General features: G+C 46.4%; 1 protein-coding gene across 1 annotated transcript in view; it reads left to right on the plus strand.

The window, feature by feature from the left end:
* The window catches only part of C11H1orf216 (chromosome 11 C1orf216 homolog), a 34,369-nt gene extending 15,115 nt beyond the window's left edge, over window positions 1–19,254 (plus strand). The window contains exons 2-3 of the mRNA XM_030220009.1: window positions 12,556–12,633; window positions 17,373–19,254. Of these exons, the coding sequence (XP_030075869.1) occupies window positions 12,556–12,633; window positions 17,373–18,244 (950 nt within the window). The 3' untranslated portion in view covers window positions 18,245–19,254. The remainder of the gene's footprint in view (window positions 1–12,555; window positions 12,634–17,372) is intronic.
* Window positions 19,255–20,005: the final 751 nt, after the last annotated feature.

The following is a 20,005-nucleotide window of genomic DNA, read 5'->3' on the forward strand; positions in this document are numbered from 1 at the left end:
CAGGTCACAAGTACCTGGCAGAAACCCAAATAGTAGCAACGTTCCAGAATCCCAAAGAGTAGCAACATTCCATGCTACCAATCCCATGACAAGCAGTGGCTTCCCCATGTCTGTCTCAATAGCAGACTATGGACTTTTCCTCCAGGAACTTGTCCAAACCTTTTTTTTAAACCCAGATATGCTAACTGCTGTTACCACATCCTCAGGCAGAGTTCCAGAGCTTAACTATTTGCTGAGAGAAAAAAATATTTCCTCCTGTTTGTTTTGGGTATCTTGAATGTCTGAAAATTGCCGTACCCTTTTCCTGGCTAAGAGAACATATAGGAATCAACAACTTGTGCACATGTAGGCGGGCCTGGGGATTTGTATAGCTCAGAAGAGGGAAGACAAAGCACTTATAATTGGCTTTTAAATTGTCATATTCCCACAGAGTCTATATAAGTACATAAGTACATAAGTAGTGCCATACTGGGAAAGACCAAAGGTCCATCTAGCCCAGCATCCTGTCACCGACAGTGGCCAATCCAGGTCAAGGGCACCTGGCACGCTCCCCAAACGTAAAAACATTCCAGACAAGTTATACCTAAAAATGCGGAATTTTTCCAAGTCCATTTAATAGCGGTCTATGGACTTGTCCTTTAGGAATCTATCTAACCCCTTTTTAAACTCCGTCAAGCTAACCGCCCGTACCACGTTCTCCGGCAACGAATTCCAGAGTCTAATTACACGTTGGGTGAAGAAAAATTTTCTCCGATTCGTTTTAAATTTACCACACTGTAGCTTCAACTCATGCCCTCTAGTCCTAGTATTTTTGGATAGCGTGAACAGTCGCTTCACATCCACCCGATCCATTCCACTCATTATTTTATACACTTCTATCATATCTCCCCTCAGCCGTCTCTTCTCCAAGCTGAAAAGCCCTAGCCTTCTCAGCCTCTCTTCATAGGAAAGTCGTCCCATCTCCACTATCATTTTCGTCGCCCTTCGCTGTACCTTTTCCAATTCTACTATATCTTTTTTGAGATACGGAGACCAGTACTGAACACAATACTCCAGGTGCGGTCGCACCATGGAGCGATACAACGGCATTATAACATCCGCACACCTGGACTCCATACCCTTCCTAATAACACCCAACATTCTATTCGCTTTCCTAGCCGCAGCAGCACACTGAGCAGAAGGTTTCAGCGTATCATCGACGACGACACCCAGATCCCTTTCTTGATCCGTAACTCCTAACGCGGAACCTTGCAAGACGTAGCTATAATTCGGGTTCCTCTTACCCACATGCATCACTTTGCACTTGTCAACATTGAACTTCATCTGCCACTTGCACGCCCATTCTCCCAGTCTCGCAAGGTCCTCCTGTAATCGTTCACATTCCTCCTGCGACTTGACGACCCTGAATAATTTTGTGTCATCGGCGAATTTAATTACCTCACTAGTTGCTCGTGCAATTCAGATTTAGATTAGGCTTAGATTTATTATTTTCTTCTTGTCCACCGTTATCCAGAGCAGATTACAATAAAACATCCATTAAAACAATCAACAAAAACAAAAGGGAAAAGTAAGCGTGTGCAACTTAATTATCTTAACAAGCCAATCAGTGCCGATAAGTGTCAGTTAACATGCAATTATTGACACTAATTGGATTTAATTCAAATGACCAGGCACAACTTCCTAAGCCTACTCTATAAATTGATGCATGCAAATTCTAATGCTTGCTGACAAAATGGGGCGTGGCCATAGTCATGGAATGGGTGGATCAAGTGCATTACTAAAAATGATGTGCGCTGTTATAGAATACACCTGCTCCATACCTAACTTAGTCGCTGGCATTTAAACCAAGGTTTATTTGGTATAAATTCCTGCGACTAGATTTAGTCATGTGGACGGGCCCGAGGTGTATTCTATAAACTGCACCTAAAGTTAGGCGCAGTTTATAGAATATGCCTAAAGCCTGCTTTTTTTGTTGCCAGCACCATATATAGAATGTAACCCTTTGTGTGTAAAGGACGTACGCTGCTGGAATGTATATATTCAACTATCAAAACAACCTGATTAAATGCTTCAGGTCTGACTGCCACACCTCTTCCTGCCCTTGCAACAGGAAGGGTTCTTATCTCTGATATCAAGAAAATGCCTTCTGCCCTTTTTGACAGTTGTCCTCATCCCTTCATAGGGCTTCCCTTTCTGTGTGTGAGCGCTTCCCCCCTCGGTCTTTCCCCCATCTGAGCTCTTCCCCTATATCCCCATGAGCCCCCCACCCCGTCCCGTCCCCAGTGCGTGTGAGCTCTTTCTCCATTTTCTCTTAATATGGCGCCCTATTCCAGAGCTTGAATTCCTCCTCCTCCTCCTCTCACCCATCCCCAGCCCCCATCAGTCTTTCCTCCCTGTCTGAGAATTCTATCCCTGCCCCCCCCCCCCCCCCCCGTGCTTTAGGCTCTCTTCCCACATCCATTCTCCCTCACCCTTAAAATGGGTTCCTCTCTGCAGAAGAGCTGCTCCTCCATCCCCTTTCCCCCTCTGTAGTCAGCTCTGCTATGATATGGATCCTCCCCCCCCCCCCCCCCAGTGATATGGGCTTCCACCTTCACTTGAGAGTGCTTCCCATCAACATAAATGTGTTTACCATTAAATAAAACCTCAAGCTGTCTGTGCCCATAACAACAGCCCAGAGTCAGATGTGGGGCAGCCAGGGAGCAAAGGTCAAACATTGTTTACTTTAATTTCTTTGAGAGGTTTTTGGAAGCTTTTCTTCCACCCCTCTTTCTTTATTAAATTCAGATGAGAAGTTTCAGGAGATTGGACACATTATTTTTTTGTATTTGGGCCACATGGGATTCGTTTTCTCTCATAGTTTGCTCTTAACCCTCTCAAGTCCTGTTTCTTCTGTCTCTCTGATGCTTCCGTCTCACTCGTGGCAGCGTGTGATACCCACGGGATGAGCTGACAGGGCAGCTGGGAGACTTTTCCTCCCCTCCTGCTCAGATGCTTCCGATGACTGTCGATTTTAATGTCTTCAATTACAGCAGGTTCATTATAAATGCTTTAGCAGACGCTAAAACATTAGTAAGATGGGTAAAGCTTTACGTTTTCATTCGGATGTCCATTCACTTTCTTAGGGGTTCTTTTACTAAGGTGCACTAACAGAGTTAGTGCTCGCTAATGACTTAGTGTGCATTAAGTGTCATACAGCCCATAGATATATGAGGGTGGAGGGGCTACTGATGGTGCACATCTCATGGTTCTCTTCTCACTGCCCTCCCATTTTTAAAATGCACGTGGATGGAGGGGCTAGTGATGGTGCACATCTCATGGTTCTTTTCTCACTGCCCTTCCATTTTTAAAATGCACGTGCATGGAGGGGCTAGTGATGGTGCACGTCTCATGGGCCTCTTCTCACTGCCCTCCCATTTTTTAAATGCACGTGGATGGAGGGGCTAGTGATGGTGCACGTCTCATGGTTCTCTTCTCACTGCCCTCCCATTTTTAAAATGCACGTGCATGGAGGGGCTAGTGATGGTGCACGTCTCATGGGTCTCTTCTCACTGCCCTCCCATTTTTTAAATGCACGTGGATGTGAGGCTAGTGATGTGCATTGTCCATCATATCTTGCAGGATTTTGTAGAAAGTCCCTTTCTTGGCAGATCAGTTCATCTATACAACTAATGTGGAACATGAAAACACACACTGCACGCTGAAGATACTGGTGTCCCCAGGTGGCGTTTCTCCTTCTGTTTCTGTACACCTGTGAGAGAGAAAGTGCGAAAGGAGCATTCATTTGCTATGTTAATACACCTCCAGTCAGTTCTCAGTGAATGTCCGTAGGGAGGATATACAGATACGGCTCCAACATGCTTCACTGACTGTGGCTATATGAAATTCCAGCTCTTTCCATATTTCAGTCTGAATTCGGAACGTCAGTGGCTTCACATTTGGTGCCCCTGATGGCGTTTCAAGTGTGGCATATTCCAGACTATAGAGGTACCCTTAGAAGCAAGTGGCGGAGTATCATGACACATCAGATAATCTCTGTATCTGAGTCAAGCAGGTCTCGGCTGGGACCAGTTTTGTTCCAACTCCAAAACACATGTACTGGTTAGCAGAAACTATGACAGTGGAAAAGCTGTAGGATGTGGAGCCTGACCAGAAATGGAGTAAGAAAGAGCATGGTGGATGCTGCTAAGCCCATTATCTCTTGAGAGAAAGTTTTAGGTCAGCCAGTCTTTATGGGGAATGAGAGGAGATAAGGGGCTTCTCGGATTCTACCACAGATTTGTGGGGAATTGCAGTGAAACGCTGCAGCTGTCCATATGCAATGCACACAACACACACAATTGAAGCTTAAACTGTGACACATCTGTGCACTCTCAGTGCTGAAACTCCATCACCTCTTACACCAGGACCAGAAAAGCCCTGCTCAGGAGGGACACAGGGAACCAATGAACTTTCACAATTCCACCCTAGCAAATGTTTCTTTCTAACTTACCAGCTTCCACAGGCCTGATCATAAGAATACAAGCATTGCCATACTGGGACAGACCAAAGGTCCATCAAGCCCAGTATCCTGTTTCCAACAATGGCCAATCCAGGTCACAAGTACCTGGCTTATCCTAGAAAAGCCTGGCACGTGTCTGTGTCCAGCTGTCTGAATCCTGAAGTTTGGAATTTTCTTAGCGATATTGAAAACTCAGGGATCCCAGGCTGGGTTTTAATATTAAATCAGAACGTAAACAGCTGAGGAGTGATAAGAACTTTCATCTTTCCTCACTTTGTACATGGTTTTGATCTTCCATTGATAGCATCTTTGGACTCATGGTTTGCCAGCAGTCTTTGGGATATAATGTCTGGTTTCCTTCTGGCTTTAAATTAGGGAACAATTATAGCAGTTATGGCTCCAACATCAATAGCAAAGATCCTTTCAGGGCAGCCAGAGTCCAGCAGTGGACCTCAGCTAGGGGTGCAGCTGGTGTCTTGTTCATCACCAAACCAGTCACGCTTTCTATCCAGTTCTGTTCTTTAGAAATGGCTCATATTTAAACTTCTCAGACAAGTAGGTTGTGCGTCTATTTTAGACTAATTTAGTGATGTCGTGACTATTTCTATTAAAGGGGACTATGTTCTAATCTAAAAATTTTCCCATAGACCAGTGGTTCTCAAATCCAACCAGGGGCATAGCCAGACTTCGCCTGGAGGGGGGTCCAGAGCCCAAGGTGAGGGGGCACATTTTAGACCCCCCCCGGTGCGGCCGACCCCCCCCCGCCATTGCCGACCCCTCCCCACCCCTGCCGCCAATTTTGACGACCCCTGCTGACGACCCTCTCGACCCCCCCTCCCGCCGCCAACCCTCCCCCACCGTCGCCTACCTTTGCTGGCGGGGGACCCCAATCCCCGCCAGCCGAGGAGGTCCTCTTCTTCCTGCGAAGGCTTCATTCTGTTTCTGACGTCCTGCATGTTGTACGTGCAGGATGTCAGACACACAGAAACAGAACGAAGCCTTGCGCCGGAAGAAGAGGACCTCGCTGGCTGATCTGCAAGGCTTCGTTCTGTTTCTGTGAGTCTGACATCCTGCACGTTGTATGTGCAGGACATCAGAAACAGAACGAAGCCTTGCAGATCAGCCAGCGAGGTCCTCTTCTTCCGGCGCAAGGCTTCGTTCTGTTTCTGTGTGTCTGACATCCTGCACGTACAACATGCAGGACGTCAGAAACAGAATGAAGCCTTCGCAGGAAGAAGAGGACCTCCTCGGCTGGCGGGGATTGGGGTCCCCCGCCAGCAAAGGTAGCCCACGGCGATGGCGGGGGGTCGAGAGGGTCGCCAGCAGGGGGGTCCAGGGCCAAATCTGCAGGGGCCCAGGCCCCCCTGGCCCCACGTAGCTACGCCACTGAATCCAACCTGGGGGAATCCAGCCAGTCAGGTTTTCAGGATATCCACAATGAATATTCATGAGTTAGATTTACATATACTGCCTAACTCATGAGCTCATCTAAGTGTAACTCATGAAATTAACATGTGAACCAAGAGTTGGGGTGTAGTGTGTGGGGTCCTGGCACACGGGGGATGTAACACCCCCCCCCCCCTCCATTTTTCTTCAACACAAAGGAAAGGTGAACGAGAGAATATCTGATGTTTCTTTCTCTTTGCAAAAAAGTCCCAGCCTTAATAATCCCCTTCTATCTATAGTGTTTGCCAGCTTCCCTTTCGGCGTCCAAAGAATTAAAACTGTTTGGTGTTTGTTTTCTTCTAATGCTGAAAGTTACCGAAGGGTCTCAGCTGCAGCTTAAGTGGTCAATTGAGATAAATATGTTGGGCAGGTCACATAGGGCCGGATTCAGTATATGGTGCACAAAGATCATCCCCCAGCGCTATTCTGTAAACAGTACTCTGGGATGAGCGCTCTTTACAGAACAGGACTTATACCCACTGAAATCAGGTGTAAATCCTGCACGCAAATTGGGTGCACTTACACAGTATTCTCAAAGTGCAATTTTCCGGATCATCACTGTACCCCCCCCCCCACCCCTGCCATGACCACGCCCCCTTTGCAGTAGCATGTGGACACACTTAAGAACTATCCTCTAACTGAGTGCACCGATCTGCCATGTCAGCCCTGTTTCAATACCTTGCACCTGTTAAAATGCATTTCTGTGCCTGAAGTTGGATGTGGAATTAGCATTTAACTTTAAAGGTAATGAATAAAAATAAAACAATCAGAGGAAAGAAAATAAGATGGTACCTCTTTTATTGGACTCAATACATTTTTAGGGTTACCTTCGAAAGCTCATGAAAAAATGTATTAAGCATCGTCTTATTTTCTTTCCTATGTTTTGTTTTTATTTATTACCTTTAAAAGTGGACACATCACATCCTGGGGAACTGAGGAACTGAGTTCAATTCCCACTTCAGGCACAGGCAGCTCCTTGTGACTCTGGGCAAGTCACTTAACCCTCCATTGCCCCATGTAAGCCGCATTGAGCCTGCCATGAGTATGAAAGCGCGGGGTACAAATGTAACAAAAATAAATTTAACTATAGCAATCGCTTCTAGAATTTCCCTGACAACGTGTTTGGTTGGTTGTCTTTCTGGGAGAAGATTGCAGCTTGAAGGAAGGGGTTTCATTATATGGTCCTTCATGGCACCCTGGACCTGGGCTGCTTTATTCAGAATGGCCACTCAGCTACATAATTTGGTGACAGAGAGTCACAGACAGCGCACACAGGTTGTGTTGTCTGATATTCTCATAGGAGTAAAGGGAGGGGGTTGTGCTAGTCTGTGCTGTCAGTTCTCCAAACATTCGGTCCCTGACATGCCCACAGAATGACCAGGCTGGAAACAGTTTGGTACAGGAAGTCCAAACACAAACTGGAAACCAGCTGCGGCTAGAAACCTGCCTGTCTGTTTCTCTTACAATGCTGATAGAATTTGCACTACCCACAAACCGTTTTGTGACCTCTCCAGCGTCAGTGCCCAGGAATTTCTGACATTTGAAGCACTCAGGAAACCTACCTTATTTTAAGCCCAGCTAAATATTTATTATAAACATTATGCACATTTTGGTGCTTGGAACTGGGTTATTCCCCACAAGTGTTTCAGCACATTTCAGAGTTTGTTTAATGAGCCTCAGGAGCAGGGCTGGCTCAACCAGCAGCTTCTGGTGGCCGGGGGGGGGGGGGGGGGGGATGTATGTGGCAAAAAGCAGCTGCAGCCAAAGCAAAAGGAAAGATCTGGACAGCCACTAACAAAAAAAAAAATCAAAACTACAAAAATAAAATCAAAACTACAACCCCCCCCCCCCCCCCACACACACACCACCACACACACACACACACACACAATTTATGAAGCCTTTACTAGAGGGAAGAGATGGTGCGGTGATTATGGGGGTGGGGCACGGATCTGTGGATGAAGATTAGCAATGCACTTCTACTAGCCCTGCTTAGCAGGGGGGATGTCCAGATTTACTATCGGGCTCATTTTCGAAAGAGAAGGACACCCATCTTTCAACACAAATCGAGCCGATTTTGGACGTCCCCAACTGCTTTCTGTCGCAGGGACAGCCAAAGTTCAAGGGGGCATATCAGAGGCATAGCGAAGGTGGGACTTGGGCGTGCCTAACACTAAGACATCCTCGACCCATAATCAAAAGAAACAAGGATGTCCCTGACGAACACTTGGATGACTTTACCTGGTCATGTTTTTCATATGACCAAGGCACAAAAAGGTGCCCGAAATGACCAGTAAGGGGATGACCTCCCCTTACTCCGCCCAGTGGTCACTAACCCCCTCTCACCCTAAAAAAACATCTTTCAAAATATTTTGTGCCAGCCTCAGATGTCATACTCAGGTCCATCACAGCAGTATGCAGGTCCCTGGAGCAGTTTTAGTGGGTGCAGTGCACTTCAGGCAGGCAGACCCAGGTCCATCTTCCCCCCTACCTGTTACATTTGTGGAGGAAACAACGAGCCCTCCAAAACCCACCACAAACCCACTGTACCCACATCTAGGTGCCCCCCTTCACCCATAAGGGCTGTGGTAGTGGTGTACAGTTGTGGGTAGTGGGTTTTGGGGAGCTCAGCACACAAGGTAAGGGAGCTATGTTCCTAGGAGCAATTTCTGAAGTCCACTGCAGTGCCCCCTAGGGTGCCCGGTTGGTGTCCTGGCATGTCAGGGGGACCAGTGCACTAGAAATGCTGGCTCCTCCCAAGACCAAATGGCTTGCATTTGGTCGTTTCTGAGATGAAAGTCCTTGGTTTCCATTATAGCCGAAAATCAGAAATGACCAAGTCTAGGGATGACCATCTCTAAGGACGACCAAAATTTCAAGATTTGGACGCCCCTGACCATATTATTGAAATGAAAGATGGACGTCCATCTTGTTTCGATAATACAGGTTTCCCCGCCCCTGCATTGGGACGTTTTGCGAGGACGTCCTCATCAAAACTTGGACGTCCCTTTCAATTATGTCCCTCTATGTCTTCAGCTCCCTTCCCAAAGCACTGCCCTGAACATAGTGGGGTGTGGAGGGGCTCTGGTCCCGCCCTCATTTCCTGTTTCCTCAAGGGCAGGACCAGAGCTGAGAGACAGAGAAGGGAAGGCTGAAGCGCCGAGCCTGTACGCTTTTCACTGCATGCTGCTGCCACCGTAACCCCGACGCGGTAAGAAGATGGCTTTTAAAATTCGGAGAGAGGGGCCCTGGAACTTGGAGGGAGGGAGGGAGACCCTGGAACTCGAAGGGAGGGAGGGAGACCCTGGAGGGAGGGAGACCCTGGAACTCGGAGGGAGGGAGACCGGGAACTCGGAGGGAGAGGGGACGAGAGAGGGGGAGGGAGAGGAGGGGAGGGGGAATGCACCACCTGCAATCGATGGACACAGGAGGGGGTGGGGGGGTTAGAAGGCAATGGACACAGGAGGGGGGAGAAGAGAGAAAGAAGATGCTAGACGGGGGTGGGGGGTGGGGGTGGGGAGGGTGGCACCAACTGAACGTCTGCAGGGGGGCACCAGAGACCCTAGGACCGGCCCTGACTCTGTAGAAGGTGTTTACTTTTGCAATGTGTGTATGGATGCCTGTGTGCATGTGATCATGTTTGAATAACTATCCATACTTACGGCTATGATTTCTGAACATGCGGCATCATTAAAGAACAGTCTTTTTAATGCCCAGTTGGGTATTTATGCTAATCTCAACTTTGTTAAATATTTCAGACACATCCATCTACTTGCTCCCATGATGTTACTGAATTCTATTATTCTGTCTCACTGTATTTTCAAATGTAAGCCACATTGAACCTGGGATAAAGTGGGATGTACATGTCAAATAAAAAAAATCCTTTATTCTCCACTTTTTAAGGCACTACCTGTCCAACTGGATGGTGATGGCACAAGGAAAGCAAGTTTGGTCCAGTGAAGACTCACTCAAAATAACCTGTTCCTTAGCTGGGCTGTAGTATTACCAACTTGAAAATGCGACCATACCATGCCTCTGTGGTTATGTTCCAGTAATAAGTTAAACAATTAACTGGTTTTCTTGAAAGGATTATGCAACCTATGGATGCATGACTAGGAACAAAAACACACACTTATTTATGCAATATCACTATTCCTCATGTACAGTCACAAAACAACCTCCTTTTGGGGTGGATAGTGTTCACAATGAGCTCCTTTTATTATCGGCCAGTAAGAAGAGATAAGAGTTTTCAGATTCGGCACAGTATAAGTCATCACCAGAATAAAATATAAGAAAATCAATGGACTGCATTAGGGGCTTAAAGCCCATTTAGTTATGTTTAAACAAATGAGAGATCTGCATGAAACCACTTGTCCATGAAACACGCTCAAAACAGAATAATGCATTTGTGCATTTAAAAAAATGTAAACTTCTACAAAGAGATAATGTGGAGTTGCGATTCCGATGAAAACGGTAATGGAATTCAAACATGCATGGGATAAACACAAAGGAATCCTGCTTAGAAGGAATGGATCCACGGAATCTTAGCGGAGATTAGGTGGTGAGGCCGGTAATTGAGCAGCGAAACCGGTGCTGGGCAAACTTCTACGGTCTACGTCCTGATCATGACTGAATAGATATGGATGGACTGGAGTGTACATTTTAAGGGGTTTCGACGTTAGCTTCAGAACTTAGTAGAAAAACAGTGCTGGGCAGACTTCTGTGCCCTGAGAAAGGCAAGGACAAATCAATACATATAAAGTATCACATACCATGTAAAATGAGTTTATCTTGTTGGGCAGACTGGATGGACCGTTCAGGTCTTTATCTGCCGTCATTTACTATGTTACTCTTTGGGGTTCTACATGGAATGTTGCTACTAATTGGGATTCCGGAATCTTTTAACTCTTTAGGATTCCAGAATCTTCAGAACCTTCAGTACAAGAACAGTGCTGGACAGACTTCTATGGTCTGTGCCCTGAGAATGGCAAGGATAAATCAAATTCGGGTATAAAGAATCACATACCATGTAAAATGAGTTTATCTTGTTGGACAGACTGGATGGACCGTACAGGTCTTTATCTGCCATCATTTAATATTTATTTATCTATAACATTTGTAGCCCACATTTTCCCACCTATTTGCAGGCTCAATGTGGCTTACATAGTTCCGTAAGTGGTGATTACCAGTTCCGGAGAGGAGAAATACATAGTTGAGGAAGAGGAGACGTGGTGGATTAGGTTACAGGAAAGAAAGTTCGTCTTATGATAAGAACTGAAAGGTATTAGGTTAAACTTCATTCATGACAGATTAACTTGATCTATTAGGAATATTAAACTATAAATCAGGATAATTTAGCATAAACAATTAAGACATAAAGAATACATTTTTGTATAAGTACGTTTTGTTAGTTGGCATTTAAGATGAGTTGTTATTGTATGCTTTCTTAAATAAATAGGTTTTCAATATGTTACTATGTGCTCCAATGACAGAGTTGAATTTGCTTCCACTTAATTTCAATATATTCCATCTTAATAACACCAGAGTGCTCTTTTACAAAAGGGCTGTAGGGATAGCACACAGTGATTTGGCCCAGTGCCAATTCTGGAGCTAGAAACTATTTTTTTACATTTTCTAGTGCTGGGGGCATACCTGGTGGTAATTGGGCAGCGCTGCCCACTGTCTGGTTACTGCTGGGCTACCACCAGAGCCTCTACTGCCTCTTAAATACAAGGTGGCGAGGGCTCCCCCAGGAATTGGGCACATGGCAAGTGGTTAACTTACTTCACAACCATTTTCTTCCTTAAAAGAAAAAAAAAAAGCCTTTTACTGGGGGGTGGTAAAAGAGGGCTTCAGTGCATGGCAAACCAGCGTGCTGATGCAACTGCAGGGCCCCTTGTTAAAAGGGGCCCCACGTTTTCCAATGCAAACCCATCAGTACACAGGATATCCTCACTGAGATTTTGCCACCTATTACTGTATTGTATAGAACAGTGTAAAAAAAATGAGCACAAAATAGAGAGTTTATTACTGCTGTGTTATTTATTTTTATTTATTTATTGTATTTGTATCCCACATTTTCCCACCGTTTTGCAGGCTCAATGTGGCTTACAATACATCATAAATGGTGAAGATATAATAGAAAAATAGGCAATTTAGTTAACAGAAGAATCATGGTAGCATGATAATGATATAACAGGATGGTAATATATAACAAGCAGATATTATAAGGCAGCTCTGAATATCTGTGAAGGAGTAGGTGTATGTTTACATTTGTTGATCAATTTTATTTTGTGACATTTTATGACATTTTATCTACATATGGGAAACTTTCAAATAAGTAAAAACCAAACCTTGTCCTCCACCTTTTAAGGCTCTGCCTATCCTACTGCAACAGCTTCAGACCAGGCCCAGTCAGTCCCTTATTATTTCTCTAATCATCTTTGGCTGTTGTGACTCCGCCCACCGGCTTCAACCCATATAACGGGCGACATAGGTTCCGCCTCCCTCGTCTCCTGTTCTCATCTGACCTCCTTTGCTTCACTTTTTCTTCTCCGACGCGGCGCCCCGCCCTCCCTCCTCTGACGCAACTTCCTGTTTCCGGCGAGCGAGAAGTTGTGAGCTAAGGACAGACAGTCGGGGCACCGGAGAAGAAAAGCTGCGGGAGTGTTGGTGGGCGACCTCTGGTATGAGTTGGTCGGAGGGGGGGGTCGCAGACAGGGAGGGGGGAGAGCGGTTCCCCCCCCCGGACACACCCCTGTCTCTCCTTCTGAAGCTGCTGCAGGGCTCTGGCTCGGGGCCTCTGCGGGGGGGGGGGGGGGGGGGGGTCGCAGACAGGGGGGGGGAGAGCGGTCCCCCCCCCCCGGACACACCCCTGTCTCTCCTTCTGAAGCTGCTGCAGGGCTCTGGCTCGGGGCCTCTGCAGGTGGGGGGGGGGGGGGGGGGGGAGGGGGGGTCGCAGACAGGGGGGGGAGAGCGGTCCCCCCCCCGGACACACCCCTGTCTCTCCTTCTGAAGCTGCTGCAGGGCTCTGGCTCGGGGCCTCTGCAGGTGGGGGTTGGGTGGGGGAGGGGGGGTCGCAGACATTGAGGGGGGAGAGCGGTCCCCCCCCCCGGACACACCCCTGTCTTTCCTTCTGAAGCTGCTGCAGGGCTCTGGCTCGGGGCCTCTGCGGGTGGGGGTTGGGTGGGGGAGGGGGGGTCGCAGACATTGAGGGGGGGAGAGCGGTCCCCCCCCCCCCGGACACACCCCTGTCTCTCCTTCTGAAGCTGCTGCAGGGCTCTGGCTCGGGGCCTCTGCGGGTGGGGGTTGGGTGGGGGGAGGGGGGTCGTAGACAGGGAGGGGGGGAGAGCAGTTCCCCTTCCCCCCCCCCCCCCGCCCGGACACACCCCTGTCCGCTCAGCCTGTCTCTCCTTCTGAAGCTGCTGCAGTGCAGGGCTCTGGCTCGGGGCCTCTGCGGGTGGGGGTTGGGAGGGGGGATTAGTCCTGGTCTCTGAGTTACTAATTCTTCTTCTCATCCCCATTTCCCACTGATCCCTCTCAACTGAGCTCTGGCGATAGAGAAGCTCTCGGGTTACCCCGCATTACCTCGGCACCGTTGCTTGGGGGGGGGGGGAGGGGGCAAATCATCTGTGCACGGGCCAGGCATGGCAGATGAAGAGGGTGGAGGTTGTGCCCCCTTTAAGGTGCAATGGAGTCCTCCACCCGAGAGGCAAGGCAGGTCCCCTGGGACTGGGAGTCTTGCAGAAGCTGCCTGGCCCTCAAGATTTTATGCACTAGGAATGCAGTGAAGGGCTCTCATAGTCCTTAGAGAAAACGTTGAGTGCAGACCAGCTGGAAAGTAGGGAGTTAGAAGGGGGCAAGCCAGATGACACTCTCTTTTCTTATTCCTGCACCCCCCCCCCCCCCCCCCCCCTGGTAACTGCCTCTGCTGTTGAGGCTCATCATGCCCTGCTTCTGGATCCTCTGTCTTCTTCATTGTGAGATAGGATGTGCCATATTAAGGGCTGGATACAATGTTTTGGGCATTAGGATGAATTTAGGGGTATTGACTTGATGTTATCAGTGGCTTCCAGAATCTTTTCACCTAAAAAAACTGACTCACTTTTTGCAAAGCAACAGTGATAAACTCTTCAGCTTGATGCCCATAACATAGTGTCCTGAAGCTCTGCCAGTGCACCTGAATTCTGACCTGCAACATCCCCTACAACTTCAATACTGAAATACAGACTACTACTACTAATAGCATTTATATAGCGCTACCAGACGCACACAGCGCTGAACTCTTGACATAGAGAGACAGTCCCTGCTCAAAGAGCTTACAATCTAGGTAAAACGGACAGACAAGACATTACGGGCAAGGGAAATTACAGGGTAAACAGGGAGGAGGAGGAGGGCAAATGAGTAGTGGTTAGGAGCAAAGGAATTACAGTGTAAAGAGGAACAGGAAGGAGGAGGGCAATGAGTAGCGACTAGGAGCCAAAGGCAATAGTGAAAAGGTGAGCTTTCAGCATAGACACCCAGTTCTGCTCATGCACCTCACTCCTGTGTGCGGGCAGCACCCCCTGATATTCCAGTACTGAGATCCTCACATACGCAGCTCTGCCAATGCACCTCACTTCTGTCCTGCTGCACCCCCTGATAGTGAGACCCTCACTCACAGTTCTGCTAATATACCTCATTCCTGTGTGCAGCACCCCCTGATAATTCCAGTACTGAAACTTGCGCACAGCTCTGCCATTCCAGTACTGAGAACCTGCACAGCTTTGCCAGTGTAACATGAGCTATTTTAGCCTGCATCTGCGCACTTTCTCTATACAGATAGGATGTGGTACTAAATTTGGGGTCATTTCTCTCAATGGAGGGGTGAATAGTGGAGTGCCGCAGGGTCAGTACTGGGACTAGTGCTATTTAACATATTTATAAATGATATGGAAATCGGAACGACAAGTGAGGTGATTAAATTTGCAGATGTCACAACACTATTCAAAGTTGTCAAAACACAGGCGGACTGTGAAAAATTGCAGGAAGACCTTAGGAAATTGGAACACTGAGCATCCAAATGGCAGATGAAATTTAATGTGGTCAAATGCAAAGTGATTCACATTGAAAAGAATAATCCAAATCATAGTTACCTGATGCTAGGGTCCACTTTGGGGGTCAGCACCTAAGAAAAAAGATCTAGGATTCTAGGAATTATTAGAGAAGGGATGGTAAATAAGACCAAAAATACCAATGCCTCTGTATCGCGCCATGGTGCAACCTCTCCTTGAGTATTATGTTCAGTTCTAGTCGCCGTATTTCAAGAAAGAGATATAGCGGAATTAGAAAAGGTTCAAAGAAGAGAAACCAAAATGATAAAGGGGATGGAACTCCTTTCATTTGAGGAAAGGCTAAAGAGGTTAGGGCTCTTCAGATTCAATTTGTTACTTGTTCCAAAAGTACAAAGACTAGGGGTCCCTCAAGGAAGTTACAAGCAAATACTTTTAAAACAAATATTTTTTCACTCAAAGAATAGTTAAGTTATGGATTAGTAACAGCGGTTAGCGTATCTGGGTTTAAAAAAGATTTGGACAAGTTCCTGGAGGAAAAGTCCATAGTCTGCTATTGAGACAGACATGGGGAAGCTACTGCTTGCCCTGGGATTGGTATCATGGAATGGTTCTACTATTTGGGTTTCTACCAGGTACTTGTGACCTGGTTTGGCTACTGTTGGAAGCAGGATACTGGGCTAGATGGACCATTGGTCTGATGCAGTATGGGTGTTCTTATATAGACCGATGCCCACCTGAGCAAGTGTTCTGACAGTCAGTTTTCCTTATTATACAAAATAGTTAACGTTTGCTGATTTGTTCATCCATGGTGGTTGCAATAAATAGCTGTTGTATCTGAAGATCCTGGCTCTTTACTGCTGTAGTGGCTTCTGAATTTTCTGGAGTCCGGGCCCAGGGTACCTGTTGCTGTCCTTTCAGCACCACTGGGCTAGCAGAAAGGAGGTCCAACTATCCCACACATCCTTCATTTTCACCTGCAGAGCGTGAGGCAATTTGTTCCAGAGTGCACAAGCGGAATGTAGAAATATTGCATGTTAGGTCTTAAGTACGGTTTTGCTAATGTTCTCTCTATCCCATAGCTTTCACAGTATAATTAATTGCCAGCCTGAAAAAAAAAACCCAAAATCTGATCATATCTGCGCGACCTGAATGCAATTTTTTTCCAAGAATCCCACACAAAAGTATTAACCATGTTGCTTCCACTACATTTCAAAACAAAGTTGAAAGGTAATGTAGATTGTAGGAGAGTTGCATGAGACAGCTGTCTTGTGCAGGCACCTCTTTCTCCTGCAGCCACAGGTGCCAGCTCTGTGGGTGCTTGAGCATCCCCCAATATTGAGCAGACTTCTTGACTGTTCGTGGAGGGGTAATTACCATTGGATTTAACACCCCAATCATTTTGAAAAATTGGCTGCGATACCTGCAGCAATTGGCACCTACTTTTCCTGAAAATAAGGTTTAATACGAGTACGTTACACTTACAGGGGCTGCAGTTTTCAAATAATTATTTTACATAGGTAAGTGATTGTAAACAGTGTCCCTCCTGTTATGTAGCACATGAAAAAGTCTGCTGGAAGTACAACTCTTTTTGCTAACATGGTCTTAAAACCTACCAGAGAAACGTTGAATGTGTGGGATGCAGTAGGAATCACGAAATAATTAGTAACATAACCTGATAATTCATCTCCTGTCCATCCGTTCAGTCCTTATTTGCTTTGCGTGTGTTTCTTTTTGGCAGCTAAGAGCAGAGAGATGTTTGCTGTTCTTGAATCAGTTGGTCCCGTGAATTCACTGATCTACGAAATGAAATGTATCACATGAAGCTTAACAGTTCTTGTGATTCTAAGAAATTGCACCTGAAACCTTCTTTCAGGGTGGTGACACCATTAGCCAGGAATGCTTTAGCTAATGCCAATCCAAGAAATTGAAATTAGAGCATATTAAAAACACAGTTATAATATAGTAGATGTTAGCAGAAAAACAGCAATGGACCATCTGGTCTGCCCAGTTATTTGAGTGACAAAAGAGAAGATGCAGGTCCCAGCAAAGGTTATGTCACTGATTATTTCATATTTATTTATTTGTTGCATTTGTACCTATTGCATCCCACACATTACTACTACTACTACTATTTAGCATTTCTATAGTGCTACAAGGCGTACGCAGCGCTGCACAAACATAGAAGAAAGACGGTCCCTGCTCAAAGAGCTTACAATCTATTAGACAAAAAAATAAAGTAATCAAATCAATTAATGTGTACAGGAAGGAGGAGAGGAGGGTAGGTGGAGGCGAGTCGTATAAAATATTAATATATCTCATCTCCTGTCCATCCTTTCAGTCCTTATTTGCTTTGTGTGTGTTTCTTTTGGCAGCTAAGAGCAGAGAGATGTTTGCTGTTCTTGAATCAGATGGTCCCGTGAATTCACTGATCCACGAAATGAACAGAGGATCTACCTTTGGTGGCACAAAGGAGTACAGGCAAGACAAGAACTTTAACATTGTGGAAGACGTGTGTGGCAAAAATGAGAACTGGAACCAGGTGCAGGTGGGTCTCCGCAGTGAAGAGAAAACGCACGATCTGCTCTGCACTGCCGTTCCAGAAGACAACTTGGTGCTGCTAGCACAGAGACAGAAGGGTAAGGCCCGACTGAGGGACATTTCCCAGACAATGGAATCAGAAGGAATTGGCCTGTCCTGTGAAGATGATGTTCGGAGTCCTCCAGAAGGGGCAGAGATCAGATGTTCAGATCCAGGCGAAGCCACTGCAGACACGGGTGGAGGATGTGATCAGTGGGCAGGTTCCCCTCTGGAGGACAATGGTTATGCCAGCAGCTCCCTGAGTATCGACAGCCCTGACAGTACCACTGGGAATTTATGGGATGGTCCAGCTGCCACTAGTGAGGGAGAGGCCATGACTGAGGATCCCAAGCAGGGTGACGGAGAATCATCCTCTGATTCCGAAGCCTTGTTTCCTACTCTGCTAGAAGCTTTCCAAAACCTGAAGGACAAGGAGAAATACAAGGAATTGGAGAAGGAGAAGCACCATGTTCACTTAACCATGTATCGAAGGCTGGCGCTGCTCCGCTGGATACGTAGCCTCCAGCAGAAGGTCATCGACCAGCAGAACCGACTGCAGGAGAGCTTTGACACAATCTTGGACAATCGCAAAGAACTGCTTCGCTATATCCAGCAGGGTGTGACCTGCTCCAAGGAGCCCATTCATGCCACTGAGGGAAGTATCTGAAGACCCCCTTCCACACTCACATAATATAGACGCTTGTGGGCTCTGTGCTCCCCTGACCCATAGTCTTAGTGCACTGCAGATATGTTATCAGTGTTAATGTGTGTCTGGAGCTGGTGGGTAACAGACTGTGAGCTAGAGGTCTGCTCCGCTCTTCTATAGAACCTGTGTTTTGCATGCTTTAGTCCCATGGCAGTGCAAACATACATCTTATTTATTTTTCGTATTTATAAACATTTTAAAACTTCTAATCCCTCAAAGGCTCACAGCAGACCCAAATAAGGTGAAAACACAAGATGTTAAAAAACCAGGCAAATGGATTCAATAAAGATACACAAAGATTAAAAGCATCAACTCTCCATTTCTCCCAAGAGGTCTTGTGACAATGCAGTTTGCAGTGTGGGCCTTGTTCAGTTGGAACAAGAACTCCCTTAGCGACACGGCTGAGGTTTTCCTGAGGACAGATATCATAGGGAGATAAAACAGCTCAGATACTCGGCTGTTTCCCATCAGTAGATTTAAACATTAGTTGTACAATTTTCACTTTCAGCGGGGAGCCACTGAAGTTCCCTGAAGACCAGAGAAATCTGGTCCCAGAACCTTCATCCTGTAGGAATATGTGCTGTTTGCTAAACCCAAATAGCAGTGCAGTAATCGACCCTTTGCAATAACAATTCCCTGCATCACTGCCCTGAAATCCTGGGACTCTAGAAAAGGTTTTAATGTATTTAACAAAAGCTGCCTTAGCCACTCTGTGAACCTGTGATTTTGATGGATAGCTTTCCCTCCAGATTTACTCCCGAATCCCTCACTCCCTGAACAAAAGTGGAGAATCTCCCCCTATATTCTATTTGTCTAAATTTATGAGCTCTTGCTGCATCAGGATGGGAATTAGAATAATCCAGTTGTAAACCAGTTCTTTCAGCTTTGCCCCAACCTTCACTCTCTTGTCACCTGTTTCACCACATACCAAGCCTAAAGTAATTGGCTAAATTGATAATTATTGGCCTTAACTGCTATGTGTGTATCTGGTCTGCATCCCTATTCTTATGCGCCTAATTTATCTTTCACACAACTCTAAAGGGGGTGTGGCCAAGGGAGGAGCATAGGCAGGTCATAGGCGTGGAGTTCCTTGCATAAACTCCAGTAGTTAGCTGGCGTAATTATTATTATTATTAACATTTGTATAGCGCTACCAGACGCACGCAGCGCTGAACACCTGACATAGACAGTCCCTGCTCAATAGAGCTTACAATCTAAAAATAATACAGACAGACAAGACAATTAAGGGCGAGGGGAAGTACTGGGTGAGAAGGAACAAGGAGGCAATTGAGTAGTAGCTAAGAGTCAAAAGCAGTGGTGAAAAGGTGGGTTTTCAGCATAGATTTGAAAACAGGTAGAGATGGAGCTAGACGTACAGGCTCAGGAAGTTTATTCCAGGCATAAGGTGCCGCGAGGGAAAAGGAACGAAGCCTGGAGTTAGCAGTGGAGGACAAGGAGGACGACAAGAGAGATTTGTCCAGTGAGTGGAGTTCACTGGACAAATCTTAAGCTAGTATTCTCTAAACACAGTTTGTGTGGATCTGCTTTTATACAATTTGCGCTTAGAACACATCATCCTGGCACTTCTAACTAAGAGGCTCCGAGTTTGAGCAGAAGAGCTGGCGAAGAACCATATCTTCATTATTACTTTTTCTAGTCTGCCCTTATCCAGGGTAGATTACAATAAAAACATCCATAAAATACACAAGGGAAAAGTTAAAA

This window comes from Microcaecilia unicolor, chromosome 11 (genome assembly GCF_901765095.1).
Source record: "Microcaecilia unicolor chromosome 11, aMicUni1.1, whole genome shotgun sequence".
Classification (NCBI taxonomy): domain Eukaryota; kingdom Metazoa; phylum Chordata; class Amphibia; order Gymnophiona; family Siphonopidae; genus Microcaecilia; species Microcaecilia unicolor.